This window comes from Carlito syrichta, unplaced genomic scaffold, assembly GCF_000164805.1.
Source record: "Carlito syrichta isolate Samal-C Ts95f unplaced genomic scaffold, Tarsius_syrichta-2.0.1 Scaffold71963, whole genome shotgun sequence".
In the NCBI taxonomy this organism is placed as follows: domain Eukaryota; kingdom Metazoa; phylum Chordata; class Mammalia; order Primates; family Tarsiidae; genus Carlito; species Carlito syrichta.
This window is the reverse complement of record NW_007016059.1, coordinates 309360-331579: the sequence shown is the minus strand read 5'-3', so window position 1 is coordinate 331579 and position 22220 is coordinate 309360. Positions and strand designations below refer to the sequence as shown.

At 40.4% G+C, this 22220-nt stretch overlaps 2 protein-coding genes and 1 pseudogene across 10 annotated transcripts in view; 2 read left to right on the top strand and 1 right to left on the bottom strand.

Annotated features, from left to right (window-relative positions):
- RAB9A (RAB9A, member RAS oncogene family) overlaps nt 1–14041 on the top strand; it is a 55354-nt gene extending 41313 nt beyond the window's left edge. For 7 of the 9 annotated variants that reach the window (XM_021709606.1, XM_008052735.1, XM_008052731.2 and 4 more), the window contains 3 exons: nt 1227–1313; nt 2225–2252; nt 6358–7466. In XM_021709606.1, coding sequence (XP_021565281.1) covers nt 6389–6994 — 606 coding nt within the window. In that variant the 5' untranslated portion in view covers nt 1227–1313; nt 2225–2252; nt 6358–6388 and the 3' untranslated portion in view covers nt 6995–7466. Of the gene's footprint in view, nt 1–1226; nt 1314–2224; nt 2253–6357; nt 7467–14031 lie in introns of those variants that run through there. The other 2 variants (XM_021709603.1, XM_021709624.1) reach the window with 2 other exon arrangements.
- TRAPPC2 (trafficking protein particle complex 2) lies at nt 9932–22062 on the bottom strand. Its single transcript, XM_008052695.1, has 5 exons — nt 21973–22062; nt 15577–15688; nt 12810–12954; nt 12311–12396; nt 9932–11081 (listed from the first exon to the last, which is right to left on the bottom strand). Exons 2-5 carry the CDS (start codon nt 15667–15669, stop codon nt 10983–10985), a joined length of 423 nt encoding a protein of 140 aa, XP_008050886.1. The 5' UTR covers nt 15670–15688; nt 21973–22062; the 3' UTR covers nt 9932–10982.
- On the top strand, nt 17258–17920 carry LOC103254662 (annotated as a pseudogene).
- Nucleotides 22063–22220: the final 158 nt, after the last annotated feature.

The window sequence follows — 22220 nt, the reverse complement described above, 5'->3', positions numbered from 1 at the left end:
CCCCCCCCCGTGTGGCTAGACTCTCAGGGACTCATGCACTGGCATGGGGAGCCTGGGTCTGATTGAGGAGCCCCAGGCTTCCACATCAGGCCTCACGCCCACTGAGGGAGCTGGTGGGAAGAACCCCCTGTACTGTTTTAAGTTGTCCTTTGGTTTTTGGCTGAGTGTAAATAGTTGTGCTTTATATTGTGTACCTCTCATTTTGTAGAACTTGTCACAGTTGTGAGTTAAGTGGGTTTGTGTGTGGATGTGGCCCTCACCCAACTACGAGCTCCACAAGTCAGGGACTATGTGTGTGGTTTGTATCTTCAGGGTCTTGCACACAGTAGGGGCTCACTAAATACTTGTTGAAAACCTGCTCTCCCACTCATTCTGCAGAACAGTGAGCTGTGGAGATGTTTGAGCTCCATTTGACTCATGTCATTTAAAACATGTTTTAAACTACTTAAACTCTTAACAGCACACTCACATGTGCTTTATTCTACATGATAACAGGTGGGAGATTACTAGTTCTGTCAGGCTAACTTGTCCTTGTGTAGATCTTGAAATCAAGCAAGTGGCTGAAAGATTCTTACCATTTGCAACTGCTTATTTTCACTCTGCCTGTAACAACACACTAGAACCCTCAGAAACAAACACAAAGGCAGTTAAGATTGACGTAGCCTGGTGGATTAAGATTAAGTGCCTGGGCTTTAGAGTGAATCTGCTCCACTACTATCTTACTCCCACCTTTTACTAGCTCTGTGACCTTGACCAAGGTCTGTAACCTCTCTGAGTCAGTATGCTCATGTGTAACATGCAGGTCATAAGAGACTTGAGAGGAGTAAATGCAGTGTTGCAGAGTACATGACATACAGGATTCAGTGTTATTAACTGCTGTTATTGTCATCGTCATTCTTGTTGTTTTATCCTTAACTTCAAATGTCAGGATTTCGAAGGGTTAAGGACTGCTTTATGTAAGTCTCACAAAAATGCCCTTTGCTTTAAAAAGAGGGAGTACAAAAAAGCCTAGTAATTTAGCATAGTTGCTCATAATCGTCACTGGGAAACCTTCGAATTGAATTTGACCTCTAGGACTAGGATCCTTGGGCTTACTAATGTAGGCCTGTGTAGTCCTCTGATTTGTTCTGCCCATAGCTCTTACTGAAATTTGATCTGACATGGCCATAGAAATAACCCATCTGTAAAACTGCCAGTAAAGGCTGCTTCGTGTATTCATTCCACAGAAACTTCCGGCATGCTTATAATAAGCCTGGCGCTGTGATGAAAAGCTTTTTCCCCATTTGACTGAATCTTCTCGACAATTCTGGCAGGTGGGTACTGGTGTTGCCGTTTTTCCATGAGACTTCAGGGTGTTAAGTAGCTTGCCAGGAACACGTTCTTTCTGACACTGAGTTGTGATTCACACAGAAACAAGAGTTTCATTTTGCCTTGGCTGCCTACAAGCATCTCAGCATTGTACTATCTTCAGCTTTAGCCTTTTTCTGTATCATGTTTGTGCACTTCCTTGACACAGCCCTTCTGTTTTCCTTGTTTGTGTTATCTTTATTTCATTCTCTAGAATATGACTTATTCTAAGCCATCCAAAATTTGGCTTTTTGATGAGTGAATGAAATATTATACATTTCATCTTAATATACATTTATTGCTGTCTCTGCATATGAAACTTAGAAAAGAAGGGTGGGCGGTGAAAAAAACTTTGGAGAAAAACAAAGTAGAATATTTGATTGTGAGACTTTGTAGGGTGGCAAAGGTAGAGAGCATTCAGGTGTGGTTTTTCTTTTAAGTTAAGAATCTGGTTGCTAACAGAAGTCAAATACTGTGCTGCTTTCACTTTTTTTTTTTTTTTTTTTTTTTGAGTCAGGGTTCTCAGTCTGTCAGCCAGGCTGGAGTGCAGTGACATGATCATGGCTCACTGAAGCCTGGACCTCCTGGGCTCAGGTGATCCTTCCACCTCAACTTCCTGAGTTGCTGGGATTACAGGCATGTGCCACCACGCCTGGCTCATTTTTGGATTTTTTGTAGAGTTGTGATCTTGCTATGTTGCCTAGGCTAGTCTCAAAATCCTGGACTCAGGAGATCCTCCCGCCTTGGTCTCCCAAAGTGCTGGGATTACAGGTGTGAGCCACTGCACCTAGCCTTTCTTTCACATTTTGATTTTAATCTCTTAAAATTATAAAAATGTATGTTGCTAATGTGAGCTTTCTAATTATTTTCTTTATAGATAATGATGCTTGAATTGAACAATTAAGGTAAGATTTATGACCTATGTGATATGCTTTTCTTATTCAGATTTCTTTATAGAATTTAGCAGAATTACTAAAGTAATCTTTTAACCTTGGTGAGGATTATTGCCTTTGGGACAATCACTCCAAACTCTGGAGTATAAGAGACTTCACATTATATTTTTAGATAAATTCTGATAATAATATAGTAGGATATTTTATTCATTTAACTTACATGAAAGAAATTTCAAAGAATTTTACTGTTTTTAGAGAAGAAAAGGAAATTTTTCTAATGCCCATAAGCTGATTGTGGTCATGTTAATGTATAAATTGAATGATACTAGCTTTTGTTAGATGTTAGAGGACAATAAGATGGTCTTTGTAATTATTTATATCACCATGTATGTTTGTATGCAACTCTACATTTGGAATCAGAGAGGTGTTCATATATACATATATTAGTTATTTTAGCAAATGCCAATATAGTCCCCAATAGTAACATCTGGGAGGCCCCAAACTATAGATGAGAAATGTAAAAACTTGTACCCTATTTCCTGGTGGGTCCAGCATAGCCCAAACTTGTTAGGTCAGAATAATGACACAAACTAGGAAATCTCATATTACTATGAAAAAAGGAAAGAACTGTTAGTCCTGATAGGCCAGGCATGGTAGTTCTTTCCTGTAATCCCAGCACTTTGGGAGACCGAGGCAGAAGGATCGCTTGAGCACAGGAGTTTGAGATCAGCCTGGACAGCTTAGTGAGACCTCGTCTCTACAAAAAATTAGCCACATATGGTGGCATGTGCCTGTAGCTACTTTGGAGGCTTAGGTAGGAGAATTATTTGAGCCCAGGAGTTCTAGGTTGCAGTCATCTGTGATTGTGTCACTGCACTCCAACCTGGGTGACAGAGTGAGACCCCAACTCAAAAAAAAAATGATCCTGATAAAATTATAAATTACAAATCTCATGGAATTTCTAAAAATTAATTTGGTAGAGGTATGCAACTAGTAGTCTGGGTGGGAGTTGTTAGAGTGCATGATCTGGTTTATAATTTAAGTATTCTAATTTCAGTGCGGTACAATAAAACTTTGGTAAGGCAATTCATTAGAGACTTATTAAAATACTAGAATGAATGATAGACTAGAATTATGCATGTCTGTTGCACTCTCGTAACACAACATGGAAATTGTGTGAAAGGAACACTGAAGGAGGCTGCTGGAGGAGGATCCCCAGTGGAGTTGATGGCCATGCTGAGCAGTTCTGAGGGTGCAGTGGTTCCTTGCAGCAGAGAGAACAGTGTATGCCAGGGTGAAGGCAAGAGAGAGTGGGGTGTGCTGAGTGAGTGGCATCAATTTCAGTTCCATGTGACAGCGCATTTCAGAATGACTGAAGCAGAGTGTGAGCGGGGAAGCAGCCTGAGTGAGGCTGGCTAGTAGCAGGCATAAGGTGTCTTGCCTTAGAAGTTGACCTTAGTCCCGGATCTCTGGGAAATGACCCGCTGAAGAATTCCAAGGAGAGGACATTAGATAGTTACTCCCCTTGGGTTGAAATAATTGGTTTGCTTTCATGGTATTGTCAGTCTCTTTAAGTTGAAGTTGTTTAAGTAAGATTCCAAAGAATTAAACAAAGAAACAGATGTAGCATAATGTTACCTACATCAGGAAAGTAAGGGGCTTGAGGGTGTTTCCATTTCCTCTCTAACATGAATTTAGTCTGGGCATTGAGCAGAGCCATATGTTGGAAATCAAAAAAGTATCAAAAGCTGTGCACCTTAACTGCCTTGCACTTTTGTTGGACAGTTTAAATTTTATCAGTTATAGTAGTAATTACTATGGTAGTAATCTAAAAGAACCAGTAAGAGGTAGGGACTAAGGTATGTCCCATCATTCTTTAATCATTTTTTAACCCTTTATGGATCACCTACCAGCAACTCAACCACGTTTTACGAAATACTGAAGAGAATCACTTTATATTAAATACTATACCATTGGAACCAATTATTTTATTTTAATCATATTTGGCTTATAATGGAATTTTGGACACTGAGGAAGTTTATTTATGACAAAAATTAAAATGTTATATCTTACATTTCTCTAATGTGAAACAGTCACTGGCATGCATTACAGGTTCATTGATACATGTTATGCAATAGCAATTTGTTTGATGTATTCCATTTGGTGTTTTTCTATTTGAGCAGACAATGCAATCTTGTTTTCTTCCTCACACATTAATAATATGTAATTTGTTGTCCAGTCTGTGCACTGCTCTAAAAGCATTTCACATTCTCTTTCTACGTAATGCCAGCTGATTTTTTTTAACGTATATCTCAGTATATATTCCATCTTTTTATTTACCTTCGTGCAATTTGGATGGAAAACTTCAAGGAAACATACATTTTTGAAAAATTTGCGCTGGCATAAGTTTGTCCTGTATAATCACCAGCAGTCTCTTTATGTCCCCTGAGAGGGAACACCCAAATAGTTTGCTAAATTTACGATGTCCCCTCAGCGGTGACATCCAAGTGCAAAGGGTTAATCATCATTCTTTAACTTTCCCATTTACTTTATTTCTCACTGTACAAACTACTACAGATTTTTTCCAGAATACAGCATGTAGAATTATTACATGTACAGTAAGTGTTCAATTATATTAGGTCATATTTGCATATAACCAGGAGACAGCCAGATAATGTTTACTACAGTGACTTTACAAATTCATCCTAATCAACAGAACAATTATTGTGCATATCTTTATTACCTTCCCATTGAGGGAGTCACAATACTTACTTTCATATTAGAGCTAATAACTAGTTTTGCTCTAAGAGCTGTGTTGTCCAGTACACCTGTTGGCTCTTTAAAGATGCCTATTTAGTTAAAATTAAATAAAAATAAAAATTCAGTTCCTCACTCCCATCAGCCACAAGTCAAGTACTCAAGAGCCACATGTGGCTAATGGCTGCCACATTGGACATTTCCATCATTGTATACAATCCTGTTGGACAGGTTATCTTCTTATATACATTTTAAATTCTTAAAAACCATTTAATACTAAAATATTTACAGATGAAATGATATAGGGAGAGTGGGGAGTTATGGAGGAAACAGGATTTCCTTGTTTCACCTATAAGTTGACAATTGGTGAAGCTGGGTTTGGGTTCATTGTGTTATTCTCATTATTCAGAAATGTTGTGTATGTTTGAAATTTTCCATAATAAGTTAGAACAGAAACCTTAACTAGGAACAGTGCTCCCACCAGTGATCAGAAGTAACTGTCAATGGGTATCTAAAATCTCACACCTCACAGGCTGGCTCTTGTAGTATAGGAAAGTTGTTAATCCTGCCCCAGGACTTCCACTAAAGAGCGTGTAGAGCAAGTGGCATTTTTTTAAAAAGGTTTATTTCATTCTACCTTAAAACACACAAGTAAGGGCTTAGACTTGCTTCTAAGCTGCCCAAATGAGTCTTATGGATAGAATGTGCTAGATTATGATATTAAAGTAAATATTCTATTGATCCTGGCATTAATTTTAGCAAACTCAGGATAGTGTTCCTAATGAAGAAAATAAAGTTCTTTTACTCAGTGGTTGGTTGATTTTATTTCACAGCTAGATCAGTCCATTTCTGTCTCTTGGTGAACAGTACCTATATCTGAAGAGAGAAAGGGTGGGGGGAGGGAGGAGGAGTAGCAGAGAAAAGTATGAGAAAAGCCATTAGTAAACATGTCACTGTGCACCAAAGAGCTGTTGGAAATTGTTAAAAGAAACTTGTGGACTTCGGTTTCTTACTGCATTTAACAAATGGTGAAGGGGTTTATTGTGAGCAGAGAGGGGCTTATTTATGATGGTTCAGAGCAAGGTTTTTGGGCTCAGACTTGGGTTTGAGTGTCAGCTTCACAGTCAGCTGTGATCTAAGAAACAGAAGAGTGAGCCCTTTCCTGCTGTTTTAGAGAATAATGGTAGAACAGTGGCCGGCACACAGTTACGTTCTCAGTAAATGACAATTCTTAAGAATTGTATTCCCTTTGCAAAAAGGAATTGGGGCTATGCATTTTATTTCATTTACGATATTCATAGAATCACGTACAGGAGTGTGCAGGTATAAAGGAATGTAATAGTACCTTTTTATTTTACAGGGTTCTGAAGTCAAAGCTTTTGAGATCAATAATGGCAGGAAAATCATCACTTTTTAAAGTAATTCTCCTTGGAGATGGTGGAGTTGGAAAGAGTTCCCTTATGAACAGATATGTAACTAATAAGTTTGATACCCAACTCTTCCATACAATAGGTGTGGAATTTTTAAATAAAGATTTGGAGGTAGATGGACATTTTGTTACCATGCAGATTTGGGACACAGCTGGTCAAGAGCGATTCCGAAGCCTGAGGACACCATTTTACAGAGGTTCTGACTGTTGCCTGCTTACTTTTAGTGTCGATGATTCACAAAGCTTCCAGAACTTGAGTAACTGGAAGAAAGAGTTCATATATTATGCAGATGTGAAAGAGCCTGAAAGCTTTCCTTTCGTGATTTTGGGTAACAAGATTGACATAAGTGAACGGCAGGTGTCTACAGAAGAAGCCCAAGCTTGGTGCAGGGACAACGGCGACTACCCTTACTTTGAAACAAGTGCAAAAGATGCCACGAATGTTGCAGCAGCCTTTGAGGAAGCGGTTCGAAGAGTCCTTGCTACCGAGGATAGGTCAGATCACTTGATTCAGACAGACACGGTCAATCTTCACCGAAAGCCCAAGCCTAGCTCATCTTGTTGTTGATTGTTAGACGTTGTCAATGCGTTCTAACCAACTCACGTGTATACATAAACATGGGGATGGAGAAGACAATTAGCACTTGCAGCAGTATATCATCTACTAATACAATTAAACTAATGTATATTGCTGCTTCATTAGTTGGTGGGAGAAGGGACACATCCACTCACAAAGGAATCTATTTACTCAACAATGGCACCTTACATTTATCAGTTGTAATGGCTGTCTAATCCTATTTCTTTAATTTAAATATGTAAGTTACACAGCTAATAAACAAGATGACCAAGACTTTAATTGTAATTAAAACAAAAAACTTGACTATTCTAGAAGTTATACTTGGGCTTTTTTTCCCGGAAAAATGGAGAACTACTTTTTATATGTGTATGTTTTTATGTAATTAGCATTGTATTCTTGGTTCAAGGGAAAAATTTCCTAAAGCAATAATGTTAGATATTAAAGATTAAAATCTAATGCATTTACAATGTATTGTTATTTACTTCATTCTCTTCAAAATGATTTAACTGTTCATATTTTCATTCTACATATAATTAGAATAGATCTCATTAGTAATTGATCTCACTCATCTGCCACACATGCACCCTTATGCCCAAGACAGAAGCTAAATGTACCACTCTAAGAGGAAATGCTAAGAAGGACTGTACTTTCTAAGAGGGTAAATGAAGACATCTTTATTTGGTCATATATTTATTAAGCATCTTCCCTATCACTGAACGTTGGTGATTTGCTCACAAGGGGATATTTGTTCTAAAGAGTCTGGTCATTGCAGACTTGATAAAGCAAATTGTGGTCTTTCGTGGTCCAGTTCATATGCTGTGCCATTGACAGTCCAATCCTATAGAGGCAAACCAAAGCGTAGACTCAGTTACTGTGGACAAGACCCTCATCTGTGGTGCAATGGGGTTTTCAAACGACAGTGAGGGGAACTGGTTGTCATGGAGGGGTTTTGAAAAATCAGAATGACACATTTCTCTCCCTGGCCCCACCCAGTGAGAACCACCTAAAAAAACATTATAGTAACCTAAGCTTTTGAAAGTCTAATTTTCCTAACATAAGGGTCAATTTTGGCATGTGGAAACACTACAGAAGATTGGGGAGAACAAAATAGGTGGCAACTGTGGCAGCAGGCGTGGTGAGAAACAGCTGCCAAGTCTCCAGGAAGAAAACGGAGAACTGTAGCTCATGCTTCACAGTTCAGGGAAGGAGGGGCCTGAAGGTACAGGAGTTGCTCACCATATGGTGCTTGTCTGTCATGATGGGCATACATCCAGCTAGGTTCAAGCTGTCTGTAAGTGGAAAGCCTTTTGAGATAGAGTTCAGTTTGAAGAAAAAGCCAAACTACTGAACTTGGAGAATAGACAAGCGTGCACTTGACAACTGATATAGCAATGACTGTGTTGCATGAAAGATGAAAAGTTACAATTCTCAGTGGACTAAATGTTACTTTACCTTTGTGAAAAGATCCCTAGTTGAAGCAAAAAACATTCCAAATGTTCCTTATCTTAAAACCTTGCTTTTAAATTTCTCTACATATGTTTTCACTTTACTATTTTGACACCACAATGCAGGTTCTCTCACAGTATAGGTATCTTGTGGGGCAGCAAAGTGTTAAGTACAAAAACGCGCCTGCGTGGTTCCCATTGAAAGGTGGGTACCAGAGTCAGTGTTTTCTGTGACTCTGTCACAAAGTGTTGAAGTGATGAAAAGTTAAGGAGCTCTGGTGTAGCATGGCAGAGATTAAGAGTATGTCCAGGGGAAACGGATGTTAATTGAAGCATCCTGGGGAATTTCTGGCTATAGAAAGAGGACAGAACTGAATTTGTGCATTTTGCATAGATCATTTTTTTTTTTGAGTTGCAGTCTCACTCTGACACCCAGGCTGGAGTCCAGTGGCACGCTGCTCATGGCCATCGCAGCCTCGACCTGCTAGGCTCAGGCGATCCTTCCGCCTCAGCCTTCCAGGTAGCTGGAACCACAGGCATGTACCACAACACCCGGCTAATTTTGTAATTTATTGTAGAGATGAGGTCTCGAACCCCTGAGCTCAGGCAATCCTTTTGCCTCCACCTCCCGTAGTGCTGGGATTACAAGCTTGAGCCACCATGTCTGGCTTAGATCACTTTTAGAGCACTAACATAGATAACCAACTCAGTGCTAATATACATGTGCTTGTTGGAGCCCGATTTTCTTAAAGACTTTTCACCCCATTGCTCTCGTGTTCTAGAACCTTCAAGGGACATCGTCTGCTAAGTCCAAGCTTTGCCACCTTTCCTTTCCTAATGATCAGCCCCTGGCTTTCCCGATGCCAGTCCTGGACCTGGCCTATCAGCTGTCAGTCCTACCCATGTACCCTGTGCTCTTCTCCACACCTTCATGCCTGCAGTGCTTTCCTCTGCAGCCCAGCTCAGAGGTCCCACTCATTCCTTCAATTATTGCTCCTTCAAAGATGCAGTTACATGGGAAATTTAGCATTTACCTTTAATAAGTACATTACTAGTTCTTATCTCACCCTCACAAGCCTGGAGAAAAGGATGTTAAGGCAAGGTACCACTGTTACGCTACTGAGACAGGGCCTGGACCCAAGCCTTATCACTGCTATGACTTCCTCCTGTCACTCACACTACTGTTCCTGATTGGCTTGCATTATAAGCTCGTGGAAGGTGGGGCAAACTATATACAATCAATACATGTTTAGGTCTTTCCTAGTAGCATGACTGAAAGTACTCCTAGATTTCCATATGCGTGTGTACTTTTTTCTTCTCCCAAAGGTCTGGCGCCTAGTCAATCTGAGCTCTGTATAATGGGTTGAGATAATCATATTGGTTTGCAGACTCTTAATGAGGGAAGTAGGACTAAAATGGTGGTGATGGTGGTGGTAGTGGTGGAGGTCAGCACTTTAGAATTGGGTATTAAACAACTACAATCTTGGACAAGCATCTTTATTTAAGAAAGCAAATAAATAGGGTAGAAAATGATGGTAGTAACTTCATACAAGGATACAAGACCAAACTTAGAGAATCCTTTGTTTAAAAGTTATTCAGAATGGAACAAAATTCTTCACATGCTCACAATAAGCACAGAAAGTATCTGGTAATATTACTTGCTTTTCAATGGACATGTACTGTTTTACAGTAAGATCACACACTCATTATAGTACCAAAGAGGCTGCTCCCAACTCCCTGTGGTGTATAGCCCAAAAGGCTAAGAGTACAAATATTAGTGGAATCCAAGCTTTTCTTTGACAACAATTCTAAAATTGCCTTACAACATTTTACAAGTACAGATATCAATAGGTTCACTTAATCTTAGTTTACTTTCTGAGAGAAAAATAAAAGAACATAAAGTGACAGAAGCAACACATTCCACTGTGGCCCATACCTGGACCCAGCCTCCCACTTTACAAAAATGGATCCAGGATTTAAAATTACAACAGGATCACTATTCCCAGCCTCTGACAGAAGTAGGCACATGACACCATGACACTTGGCACTGCAAAAGTTTTTCTTCGGCTTCTTGGGTAGTGCGGTGTATACTGCCTATAAATTTTTATAACATCTCTAAATGTATAAATAAATCAATGTATGTGCTACCCATTCCATCCCCTACTGTAAAATCTTTTGTTTTAAATCTGTCCACCAAATCTTGACTATGACATTTTTTGAGGTTGTTATATCATGGGATCAAGTTATCTGAATTAGGAAAGTCAAATGCTTTTTCTCAATTTTTAAAATCAAAATACTTAAATTATTGATGAAGAATTCTTTATAAATAACAGTGTTCACAAGCAAATACTGATCTGTTGACAAGTGACATGAAACGGAATGTACTTTTTTAATATAAAAGGAATTTCATTAGGTTTAGATAAATTGAGATTACAATTACGTTTTCCAAGCTATTAATCAAGTTACTTACAATGTATACATTCCTGAGTATACCCCATTGTGGTGACATCATTTAGTTCAGATTTTCTCCACATTCAGCTTAAAAGGTGTTTCTTCCCAAGAAACTGAACTTTTCTGTCAAACGCGCTTGATCGAATAGGAGAATTGGGTTCATAAAATGGATTCATTGCAAACTAGGAAAAAAGAAGGTATCAGTGAGCTTGTCAAAGCAAAAAGGCTGACAAATCATAGGTTTCTAAAAGGAAATTATTTTAAAATTTTAAAATAAAAATCATCAAAGATCCAAAAGTCTGAAGACATTTTTAAGTTTCATTGAAAATACTGCATTGTTAAATATTAAGATCACCTTAAGAAAATTTTATTTTGGTGTTTTAGTTTTGAAAAGTACCTATGGCAAAACTAATGACAGTATGATACATGTTTCTTGTTAAGTTAAATTAACTTTTGGGATTCATCCTGTGTATGAAAGACTCACATCCATTATAAATAAATGGATTAACCTGTAAGGCCCTTTGGCTACATAAAACAAAGAATCTGCCATATGCTCAGAGTTCAGAAAAAGTTACAATGAAATTAAAAGTTACTCTTGTGTGGTAACTTTTAAACAATCAGATTTTTAATACTCTTTTTTTTAACACAGAGCTACATGGTCAGCTTTTCAGCTAAAGTAATAAGTGTATCAAAATATGAGAAAATATTGAATGGAATCACTAATGAGGAAAGGCATTACAGATTTTTACACCTTAATCACTTGATATTGTACATCTTTATAAGAGGACTAAATACTATTTGCTACCTCTGATTAGGAATATTGTTAAATTTTATTACTGTGCTGACACACAAGAAATCCTATCCAAATATAGAACATAAATTAATAACATACGGTTGTTAGCACCACTGTTTAATCATGACATCCTATTGCTATTTTATCTTTCAATTGAATATCAAGAAATGCAGGTGTCACCATTCTTAAATGACTATTTGATAATACAAGAACCACTTCCTGTTAGTTTCTGATCTCTCTTCAGCGCACTATAACTTATTGTAAAACAGATGGAAACATTTTAGATTAAATTATGAAGCAATTTCCCTTATGTAGGCTGCTTCCTTTCTGTCTTTAGAATTTCCTAATCAACTATATGCACTGAAAGGGGAAGAGTGAAACTGACCTTCACAATCATTTAAAAATAACTACCACAAGTTGCTCTCCTAATACACATTAACTTGGCTGTGAAGACTTGCCTGCTGAGGGAGTTGTCAGACACAGTTCTGATAGGAAAAAGGGGAAAAATAGTCTGAAAGGAAACTGCAACACAAAGGATTTACTTCAGCAGGCCAGTCTCCTGTCAAAGTTAGAATCCTTTTTATAATCAGATTTTTAAAATTATAGAACATCCCATACCTTTATATATAACTCATACACATCAGTAAAGAAGTTCTTTATCCCATCTTCTTGTCTTATGTCATGAAGCATAATAAATCGCATATGTGAAATAATTAAGGTGTAATCTTTCTTAGAAGTGAAAAACAAAAAGCAATTCATTGGTAGAATCTTCAAATTAGTCACATGCAGTATATTTTGTGATGGAAAAGTTGAATACATAAACTAGGTTGAAAGTTAGCTTAGTTTTATCTTAACATGACCTTTTAAGTTAAAAATAACTATAAAGTCACCTTTGATAGGGTTCAGATAAACTTTAGTTTTACACGAGATTTAGTTTTAAAACTAGCTGTTAAACAAAATGTGCCCCCCCCCCAAAAAGTAGCCCCATAAATGGAAATGTTGATTTTGACCTGACTCTGAAGTCTATAGACTTAAAAGCCTCACATCTAGGTTCCCTGTTTTTCTAGTGAGTAACCCGCTCTTTAGCTAGGTATCTTTACTAAAAAGGTAAGGATATGCCCTGCAGTGACAAATGCTGACACAAACCACTCGTTGAACTTGTCCACAGTTTTCAAGTACATGTTGTTTGACAGCCACATGTTCTCGTCTACGAGGTCGAGAGCAGCATGAGCTATGAACTGGTTCAGATGACGATGGTCATCCTAGATGACAGCGTGAGTAGCAATAGATTAACATTTCCATATGGCATCAAGAATGCCGACATTTCATTCTATAAATTCTGTACATGGTTTTCTTGTGCGGATATAACACTGTCTCCTTTTACTTCCTTTATTGCTGTCATGAGACTTATAAAAGATCTTGTATTGTCACATAATATTCTTTTTCAATTTGATATCTAAATCTCAAAAGGGGACAAAAACAGCCAATTACTTAAGTGAAATGATGATTTATATAAAATTATTTTTATTGAGTCATATTTTTCTAGAATTTTTTAATGTTGCAAGAAGGAAGTTATCAAATTCTATAAACATTTAAGCTTGTGAAAAAAAGATACTATGTTTAAAAAACAACAATGTAGATCCTGCTTTTAAGAAGCTCACATCTTAGATGAGAAGGTGACACCCACATACAATATATAAAAGGGGATGTGACTGAAGGAAAGCCCTTGAGGTAGGCGGGGACTAAGGAGGTCATGAGAGAGCTATGGAGAGAGCTGTAGAGAAGTGCTGTTGCACTGGGCCTTGAGGTCTGGGCTTCCTACACAGCACCAGGAAAGAAGAAGAGACAGCTGAAGTGGCACTTGTAATGGCCTGCCAAAGGTAGCTTTCAGGTAGAGGGGGCTTAAATGGCAAGTGTACCTCAGAGTGGCAAGAGGCCATGCTTAGCCCCAGCTGTGAGCAGTCACCTATGTCAACAGCAGGAGCTGCTCCTGTCAGTTGGGGATATTATTTACATGGGCTGAAATGGCTTAACTAGAGAGAAGGTGGGACTGTACCATCATAATGTGAAAAGGAAATTCACAACTTGGAATTAAGTCTTACTCTAATATAATTTTGTCTTTCAAAATACATTTTTCAAAGAATATTTCTGTTATGGGTTGAGTGAACCCTCCCCATAATTCCTATGGGAAATCCTAAGCCCCAGTACCTCAGAAATGTGGCCTTATTTGGAAAAAGGGTCGTTGCAAATGTGGTTTTTTTAAGATGAGGTCATACTGGAGTAGGGTGGGCCCTTAATCCAATATGACTGGTGTATTTATAAAAAGGGAAGATATGGAGACAGATACACAGGAAAAATGCCACGTGAAGACTGGAGTTACTCTGCCACAAGCCAAAGAACTTCCAGAAGCTGGGCAAGAGGCCTGGAAAGATCCTTCCCTAGCACCTTCAGAGGAAGCATGGCCCTGCCCCACACCTTGATTTCAGACTTCTGGACCCCAGAACTGTGAGGTATTTATTTCTGCTGTCCTAAACAACTCAGTTGTTTGATACTTTGTTACGACAGCCACAGGAAACTACTAGGGCCTCCTTGCAGAGGTTGTTCCAATGACTGGGCTGGAAGAAGGCTGCCAGTTGCCCTGGAATCCTTCACACAGCTAAAGTATGTTTACCTCACTCACGTTGCCATGACAAAGCTAAGTGACTCCTTAGAGAAATGGATGTACTTTGTGTCTGGCTCACAGCAGCATTTTCCACTACCTTACACTGATGATCAATCTCGAGAGATCAGATCAAACTACAGAAATGCTTTACGAAGGTGAAAGATAGCAGGAGAAAGAACTAAGATTAAGTCATGCAACAAAGTATTTTTATATGTGCTGCTCTGTCTGCCACAAGGCCAGTGGAGTGCACAGAAACTATATAGAAGTAGCTGTGTCTCACAATATAACTATTGCTACAGATACCTCAAAGCAAAGTTTTAATGAACAGTGTTCTCATAAGAATGTAGGAAAATAATGTAACACCACCACCTGATAGATAATACCTTAAGCAAATTTCTATCATATTTTGGTGGCCAAGATTTGAATTGTTGAAAAGCATGATACACTGAACATTATACATTACAATTGTCTTAAAGGATATTAAAGCCTGTCTTTGGAGGTTGGGAGAAACACAGCATAGTTGTCAGCAATTTATTAGGAACACAGACTAATACAAAAAGATGGAAGGGACCAGGCTCTCCTCATCTATGGGTCTCTTTACTCTGAGTGGCAGCATGTTCTTGAGCCAAGGTTAGTTTTTGGAACCATTTTTTGGCAAGAAAGTCGGGTGGCATCACCTCTGGGGCTGATTCTGAGTTTCCTGCTTGCAGCCAGGGTGTCACTGTGGAGTAGAGCATGCAGGCACCACCTTGCCAGGAAGTGCTGCAGACCTATGGCAGGAGAATATGGAAGCAAGGATCTCTCTTGACTTAGTATGTCCTAATGAAGAATGTGATTCACTGAAACAGAATGGACTTTCATGGCATTTCAAAGCATAATAACTGTTCCTCCAGACCCACTACAAGTGGGCTATGTTTCTGTGTGCTTAAGAGCAGCACTTCTTGGTAGGTGTGACACAGTGAACTGAATATCATGGGAAAGAGATGAGAGCATTGTGCTAGTCTGTGCTAAGTAGGTGTGTGCTGAATTAAAGGATGAATAAACAAATCCAAGGACATTCCCTGGCTGGCTTCTATCAGTCTGTGGAACTCCAAGCCTCATTTAATTGTGGTGGATTTCAGTTACCTCATTGGTCCAGATCTCTTCCAGTACTAATATTACATTTTATCGTAACATTACAATAGCACAAAAATTCTTATAGAATTTAAGGTCCCATACGCACTTTGGATTCTGCTTTCCCAGCTGGCAAAAACTCCATTTCAAAAACTGGATTATCATGATGGCCAACAATTACAAAGTAGAAGCTTCCAGACATTGTCTTCAATATATGGCTCCTAATCAAATTTTAAAAAAACATATTTTTAGTACTCAACACTGAAATTCAGAAATTACTAACAAGAAGTCTAGAATTTTTTCTTAAATCTGACATTGTGGAGGAAGATATCACTAAGTTTGGCACACTTTCCAATATACTACCATAGACATATGGCTTTTTGCCTAAACAACTTATATATCTGTGATATGTCCTGTAGAATCCAATGCACTATATTTTCATAAGGAAAATGGAGGACCTCTAATATAGAATTATGAAGACAACATTCTGATGTTCTAAAAGTGTGGAACATTCAGCTCAAGGGTTCCCAAGTGTCTGATGGAATAAGCTGGGCCTCACTTGGATACTTCAATTAGCACCAGCACTGATACCTGGAAGGATCAATAGAGGGTGCCAGTAAGGACAATAGAGAGTAGTAGAAAAACAAAGGAACTAATTAGCCAGCCTTAGAATTTTCCAGGAGGCATCCTTCAGAGGAAGCTAATACAACTCTACCCCTTGTCATTTACACAGAAAAGATACTACATCATTTATTTATCTGTAGATTATGAGTGCTGTATTTGTCTTCTTCCTATCCAAAGTATGTGCTACAAATATAAATCTCTGCAAAAGCAAGAGGCTATGATATGCCTCTTCATGCACCAATTTATAAAGGAAGAAAGTTTTGTATTCTAGAAAAGACAGAAGAAATAATCCCCAAAGGAAGGTATTCTGAGGCACCAAGAGATCTTAGAACTAAGATTAACAGGTTGGCTAAAGAAATAAAACTATGAGAAACTGGGGAGGGGGAGGGAAATATCGGTTATTCCATGGCTTTTAATATAGATAATTGAAATCTAGATAAGTGATGGATGAGTTGTGTGTATGTGTGTGGGGGTGGGTTTAGCCCATGGTAACCCCATGGTGTATATTTTTAGCACAAAGGCTTTGGAGTCAGACAAAGCTAGGTTCAAGTCCAGCACTGCCACTTACTGGCAGTGTGACCACAGGCAGTCCTTAACCTCCCAATGTTGATTTTCTCATCTGTGAAATAATGATAACACTGTAGCTACCTTATGGCACACTTATAAGCATTTCACTATCTAATGCATGTAAAGTGCCTCGCTCAGTATCTGACTCACAGTTAAGCCAAGTTCAATAAATGTTACCAAGAATAACATGGAAGACCACAGCACATTGGCATTTGGTGACTGGTAACTTCTCAACATGAGGTAGAAATCTAGTTAACTGGAAATGTATAGTCAGTCTTCTGGAAAATACACCTGAGATGTGTGAGAACTCAAGACTCATCACACCTCACTGGGCCTTCTGCTGATTCATATTAGAACATGCAATGAAATCAGGAAAAATCCGAAATGTATTTACTAATGAATGATACATTTTGTAAAGGCAATCAGGGCACAGCTGGCACTTTTAACTCTTGAGCTGGAAGGCTATGGTGGTGGAAGAAGGGGAAGACAGGAGACTAATTTGGCATGACAAAGTAGGATTTATAATGTTATTTGGGAGCCTGACCCGCACATTACGTGGCCTGGTGGCATCCAGGGCACTCAGCTGCAGGCAGCCGGGCATGGACCCTCAAGCCGCCGGGGCCCAGGCGCTGGGGGCCACGGAGCCACCTCCGGGCCCGCCACAGCCATGTGTGCAGGAGGTGCCCCCTGGCCCGGAGGCTGGCTTTGCCACAGCTGACCCCCTGGCCAGGAGAAAGAGACTAAGAAGGCCACAGATCGACAAACCAGTGAAGCGCAGAGAATCCCTAACGACAGTACCACCAATGGTAAGGGCGCCCATGCTGGAGAGGAAGGTTTTGCTGTGGAAGATAAGGATTCTGATGGGATGTGAATACCTGGGAGCTATCAGAAGGGACAGACTGTCCATCCAAGGAACAGACTGGTGATCTTTTTCATGAGGACTGGGACTTGGAGTTGAAAGCAGATCAAGGGAATCCATACGATGCTGACGACATCCAGGAGAGCATTTCTCAATAGTTCAGACCCTGGGTGTGCTGTGCCCCACAAGGAGACATGATCTATGACCCCAGTTGGCACCATTTGCCTCCACTGATACCCCATTATTCCAAGATGGTCTTTGAAACAGGACAGTTTGATGCCGCTGAAGATTGAGTGTGGTGCTTTCGGCCTCTGGGTGGGTGGCCCCTCCAGGTCAAGGTCTCTTTTCCTGTCTGTGAGGTGAGATGTCATATCTGAGAAAATGTTCCCAGGGATCCCTGAATCTGGGGTACACAGACTGATGTTAAATATGGCCCCACTGTACTCCCATTTCTGTTGTTGTTTTTAATGGGCTCCTCCTTGGAACATGTGAGTGTTCATGTCTTTGTCAAGAGGAGTTGTGTTCTTTATAAATAAAGGTAGAAAAATAAAAATAAATAAATAAAATAAAATGTTATTTGGTGGGGAAGGGGGGGCATACTACAGCCTGCAGGCAAATCTAGCCTTGTGTCTTTACTGCTGCCTAAGGCTGCTTTCACCCTTCAATGGCAAAGCTGAGCAGCTCCAACAGAGACCATCTAGCCCACAAAGCCAAAAGTATTTACTATCTGGTCCTTTACAGAAAAAGTCTGCCCCTGTTTGGGGGAAGGATGAGGAAAAAGTCCAAATAGTTAAAGTGGGTAACAAAGACAAGCAGGAATGATGCAAAAGCTATGCAACACTAGGAGAACTGGCAATAATTCTCCAGCTAAAATGAGAGGAAAAGGGATGAGGACTTGAAATTTGAACAAAGTAAACAATGATATCATGAATTCTTGCTGGACTAGATTTCAGAGCTAGAGTTTGCCAAGGGAAGGGCTTATTTTCTTCAGCACAAACATTTAAGCAACAGAAAAAAAAGAAGCTGCAGAAGGAAATATATGTATAAGGAAAATATCATACATCCCCCTGACACTCACCCCTACATGGAAATCCATGAAATGGGCAAGCAGCATAGTGCTAAGTACAGCGGGAAGACAAACAGGGAACTGAAAGAACAACTGCTAAAGGATGCTGCTGTAAACGGCCCAGCGGGCAGAAAATGAGACAGAGCTTTCTTTACCTTCTGTCCTTGACTTGAACTGTCAATAATTTGATTTTATAAATAGCTGAAGAAGCAAGAAAGGCTATAACTCTTAATTCAATTCTGCTAAGGAAAAACTGAAAGGTGAAGTGGAAGAACTGAAACCCTGGGGGAAAATGACTCTATTATCTCAGGAAGGGAACCGCTGCAATCACTTAGCAAATACTTAAAGGTATCGGGAAAAGGTGAGACACGGTTTAGAATTCTGTGCTGTCCAATATACAGAACTTTCCATGAGGATGGAAATGTTCTACACCTGCGCTGTCCGATATGGGAGCCAGTGAGCATTTGAAATGTGGCTAGTGTTACTACAGAACTGAGTTTTTATTTTTAATTTAAATGTACATAGCTACATGTGGCTAGTGGTTACAGTACTGGACAGCACAGCTCTAGAACAGCGATTCCAAACTCTTTTTGTAAGAGTTTTGAGACCTCCTCCACAAAACAAGTATTATTTAGAATTCCAATACATAATACAAATAAAGCAAATGCTGTGGTGGAAGTGCCTGTGTTAGCAGAGTGTGTATGTGTCTGCTCAATATTCCCATTACCTTAAACAGGGGCCCTTGAAGCATTTCCAAGGAAGGCTTGTCCTAGAGGTGTTGAGGAGGCAGCTACACAGAATTTGGGAATAGAATAAGCTGGGTAATGGAGGACAAGAGAAGAATCTAGGATGATTCCCAAACGTCCGGCTGAGGTGAGCAAGCGGATGTCCACATCCTAATCTCTGGAACCTGTGAATGTTAGAGCTCACAGCAGAGGAATGAAGCCTACTCATCAGCTTACCTTAAGAGAGGACGAGTAGCCTGGACCATCTAGGTGAGTCCAATGTAATTACAAGGATCATTAAAAGTAGAAGAGGGAAGCAAAAGAGGAAAGTCAGGGGAAGTGTAACTACCAAAGGATGGTCACAATTCATGTTGACGGCTCTGAAAGTGAAAGAAGGATCCGCAGCCAAGGAATGTAGGAGACCTCAGGAAGCTGGAAAGCACAAGGAAACAAATTCTCCCCTAGAGCCTTTAAAAGCAATGCAGCCCTCCAGACACTGCTTTTAGCCCAGTGAGACCTGTATGGGACTTCTGTGCTACAAAAATGTAAAATAACAAATGTGTATTGTGTCAAGCCAGTTAACTTGTAACAACTTGTTACAGCAGCAGTTAGAAACTAACACACATGTCAAAACTGAAAAACCTGCCAGTTTGAGAGAAAAGGAAGGAAATACTCAAGGAGGGGTCAGCAAATGAGTAGAAGGTGCATTCTACAAGGAGAATGGAGACATGGGGTACAGGTTTCAAAGCACTGTGGAAAAGGTGGAGCAGGGAGACAACAATGCATCAAAGTGAAGGTGTCTGCAGCAATACAGAGATGATAGTGTGTGAAAAAACAGGGGCTGTGCTTTTTCCAGTGTGTATCCCCAACACCAAACACAGAGCCTGGTACACAATAAGCACTAAATGCTTACAGAGTGGAACTGGGGGTGGGGGCTGGAGGTTGGACAGTGTTGTCAGATGATCCTGGAATGCAAGAATGAGAGACATGGTGGGATTTCTGTGTTAAGTGGCCTCAACACTGCAAAAAGCGTTCTGGAAGCTCCACTGCTGAGGCCCTCCACAAAGTATATGTTCAGGTGGTCAGCAACACCTTTGTAAAAAGTTGCTGAAGTTTGTTAAGGTACCTATGAAAAAATATTCCATGACAAGAAACTGGACTTGATGACTAGGGCAACTTGGACTTCTCTTGAGAGGAAGACGACTAAAGAAATCAACTTGGTGATATGAGGAACTCTCTAACTACCTTAAAGAGGACACAATCAAGATGTAAGGAGGAGGACACTCCCTAGTAACAGACTTAAAAACGGAACCAGAAATCTGTGAGCCAGCATCAGAGGGGCAAGAATCTGCAGTGAGCTGAAATGTGTGAAATACGTTAAGAAAAACGAAAGTCTTTTTAGGCTATGATTGGGGAGAAAAATTGGGGAGAAAGGTTAACAGCTTCAAGAACTTGATACACACTAAAATAACAGAGAAGGCAGAGCTGCCTAACTTCCATTTTCTCTGTTAAAGAGAATGACTTTCAAACAGTGAGCGTGGAAGAAATAAGGTTAGGCAGCCCATGCACCTCAAGATAGGTCAACAAGAAAACAGACATTTCAATAAATCCAAGTCTTCAGGTCCTGGAAAATTACATATCTTGGAAAAACAAATGTGATTGTGTAACTAATGATTAGTGACATTTGAGAAATTACAATAAAAGTGTCATACATCACAGATAGGTTCAATGTCATTCCTATTTTCAGAAACAGGAAGGTGGCTTATCTCTTAGTCTGTAACAGGGTGAAGTCAAAGAAACTAAAACTCCAACAGAAATATGTACTAAACAACTGTTTTCGGTCAGACACTGCTAGACACATTAACTCATTTAATGTGACCATCCCTTGACATTCATTCAGATACTCTCAGTAGTACTGAGAAGTGACATTTTCTGTTTTGAAAAGGACATATAGTGGTAGATAGAGATGGTGGTCTCACTATGTTGCCCAGGCTGGTCTCGAACACCTGGGTTCAAGCGATCCTCCAACCTCGGCCTCCCAAAGTGCTGGGGTTAAAGGCCTGAGCAACCGCACTGGCACAAAACACTTCTTAAGATGATTCCCTGGCCAGGCGCGGTGGCTCAGGCCTGTAATCACAGCACTCTGGGACGCTGAGGCGGGAGGATTACTTGAGCCCCAGAGTTCGAGACCAGCCTGGGCAACATCGCATGATGTAAGCATCCTGGGGACCAGCTCGCCTTACTTCACAGCACACAAGGATGGGACTCGGAAAAGCTGAGCTCTGTGGGCCTCAGCCAGGAGCGACTTTGCGTCCAGAGGACGCCCGGCGGTGCACGGAGGCAACTAGCTGTCACACCTGGCGAGGGGAGCTACTGGCGCTCAGCAGTAGAGGACACAATGCGCAGGCCAGTCCCCACGACAAAGAACCTTCCGGCTCCAAAGGAAGCCCCGGCTGAGCTGAATGACCCAGTGACGGAGACAGAAGCAAAGCCCCGAGAGGGCGGACGTGAGGAGGTAGAAAGGCGATGTGGAACAACCGGTCCGACCTCAGGCCAGGGTGGGGTGGAGGTACCAGGCCAACATTCGCGTCACTCAGGGCCCCTGGGACGTCCCCAGGGACTCGGGGCACCCCCCCCCCAACCCCCACTCACTTCATCCCCTACCTGCTTCGAGATGCGGACAACGAAAGCGAACAGCCAACTCCCGGGGCGGAGACTCACGCTCGGCAGCTTTCGGCCGGACTCCTGGAGCAGATCTCGCGAGACCCCGCAGATGCGCTCTTGCGAGATGTGGAGGAAACTTCCTGTCGCCGCTGCGCAGCCGTGCTCATGCGCCATAGCGCTTCAGAGCAGGGCTTACATTGTATCCGCTCAAGTTACTGTTACTTCTTTGTGTTTGCCCATTCTCTTTG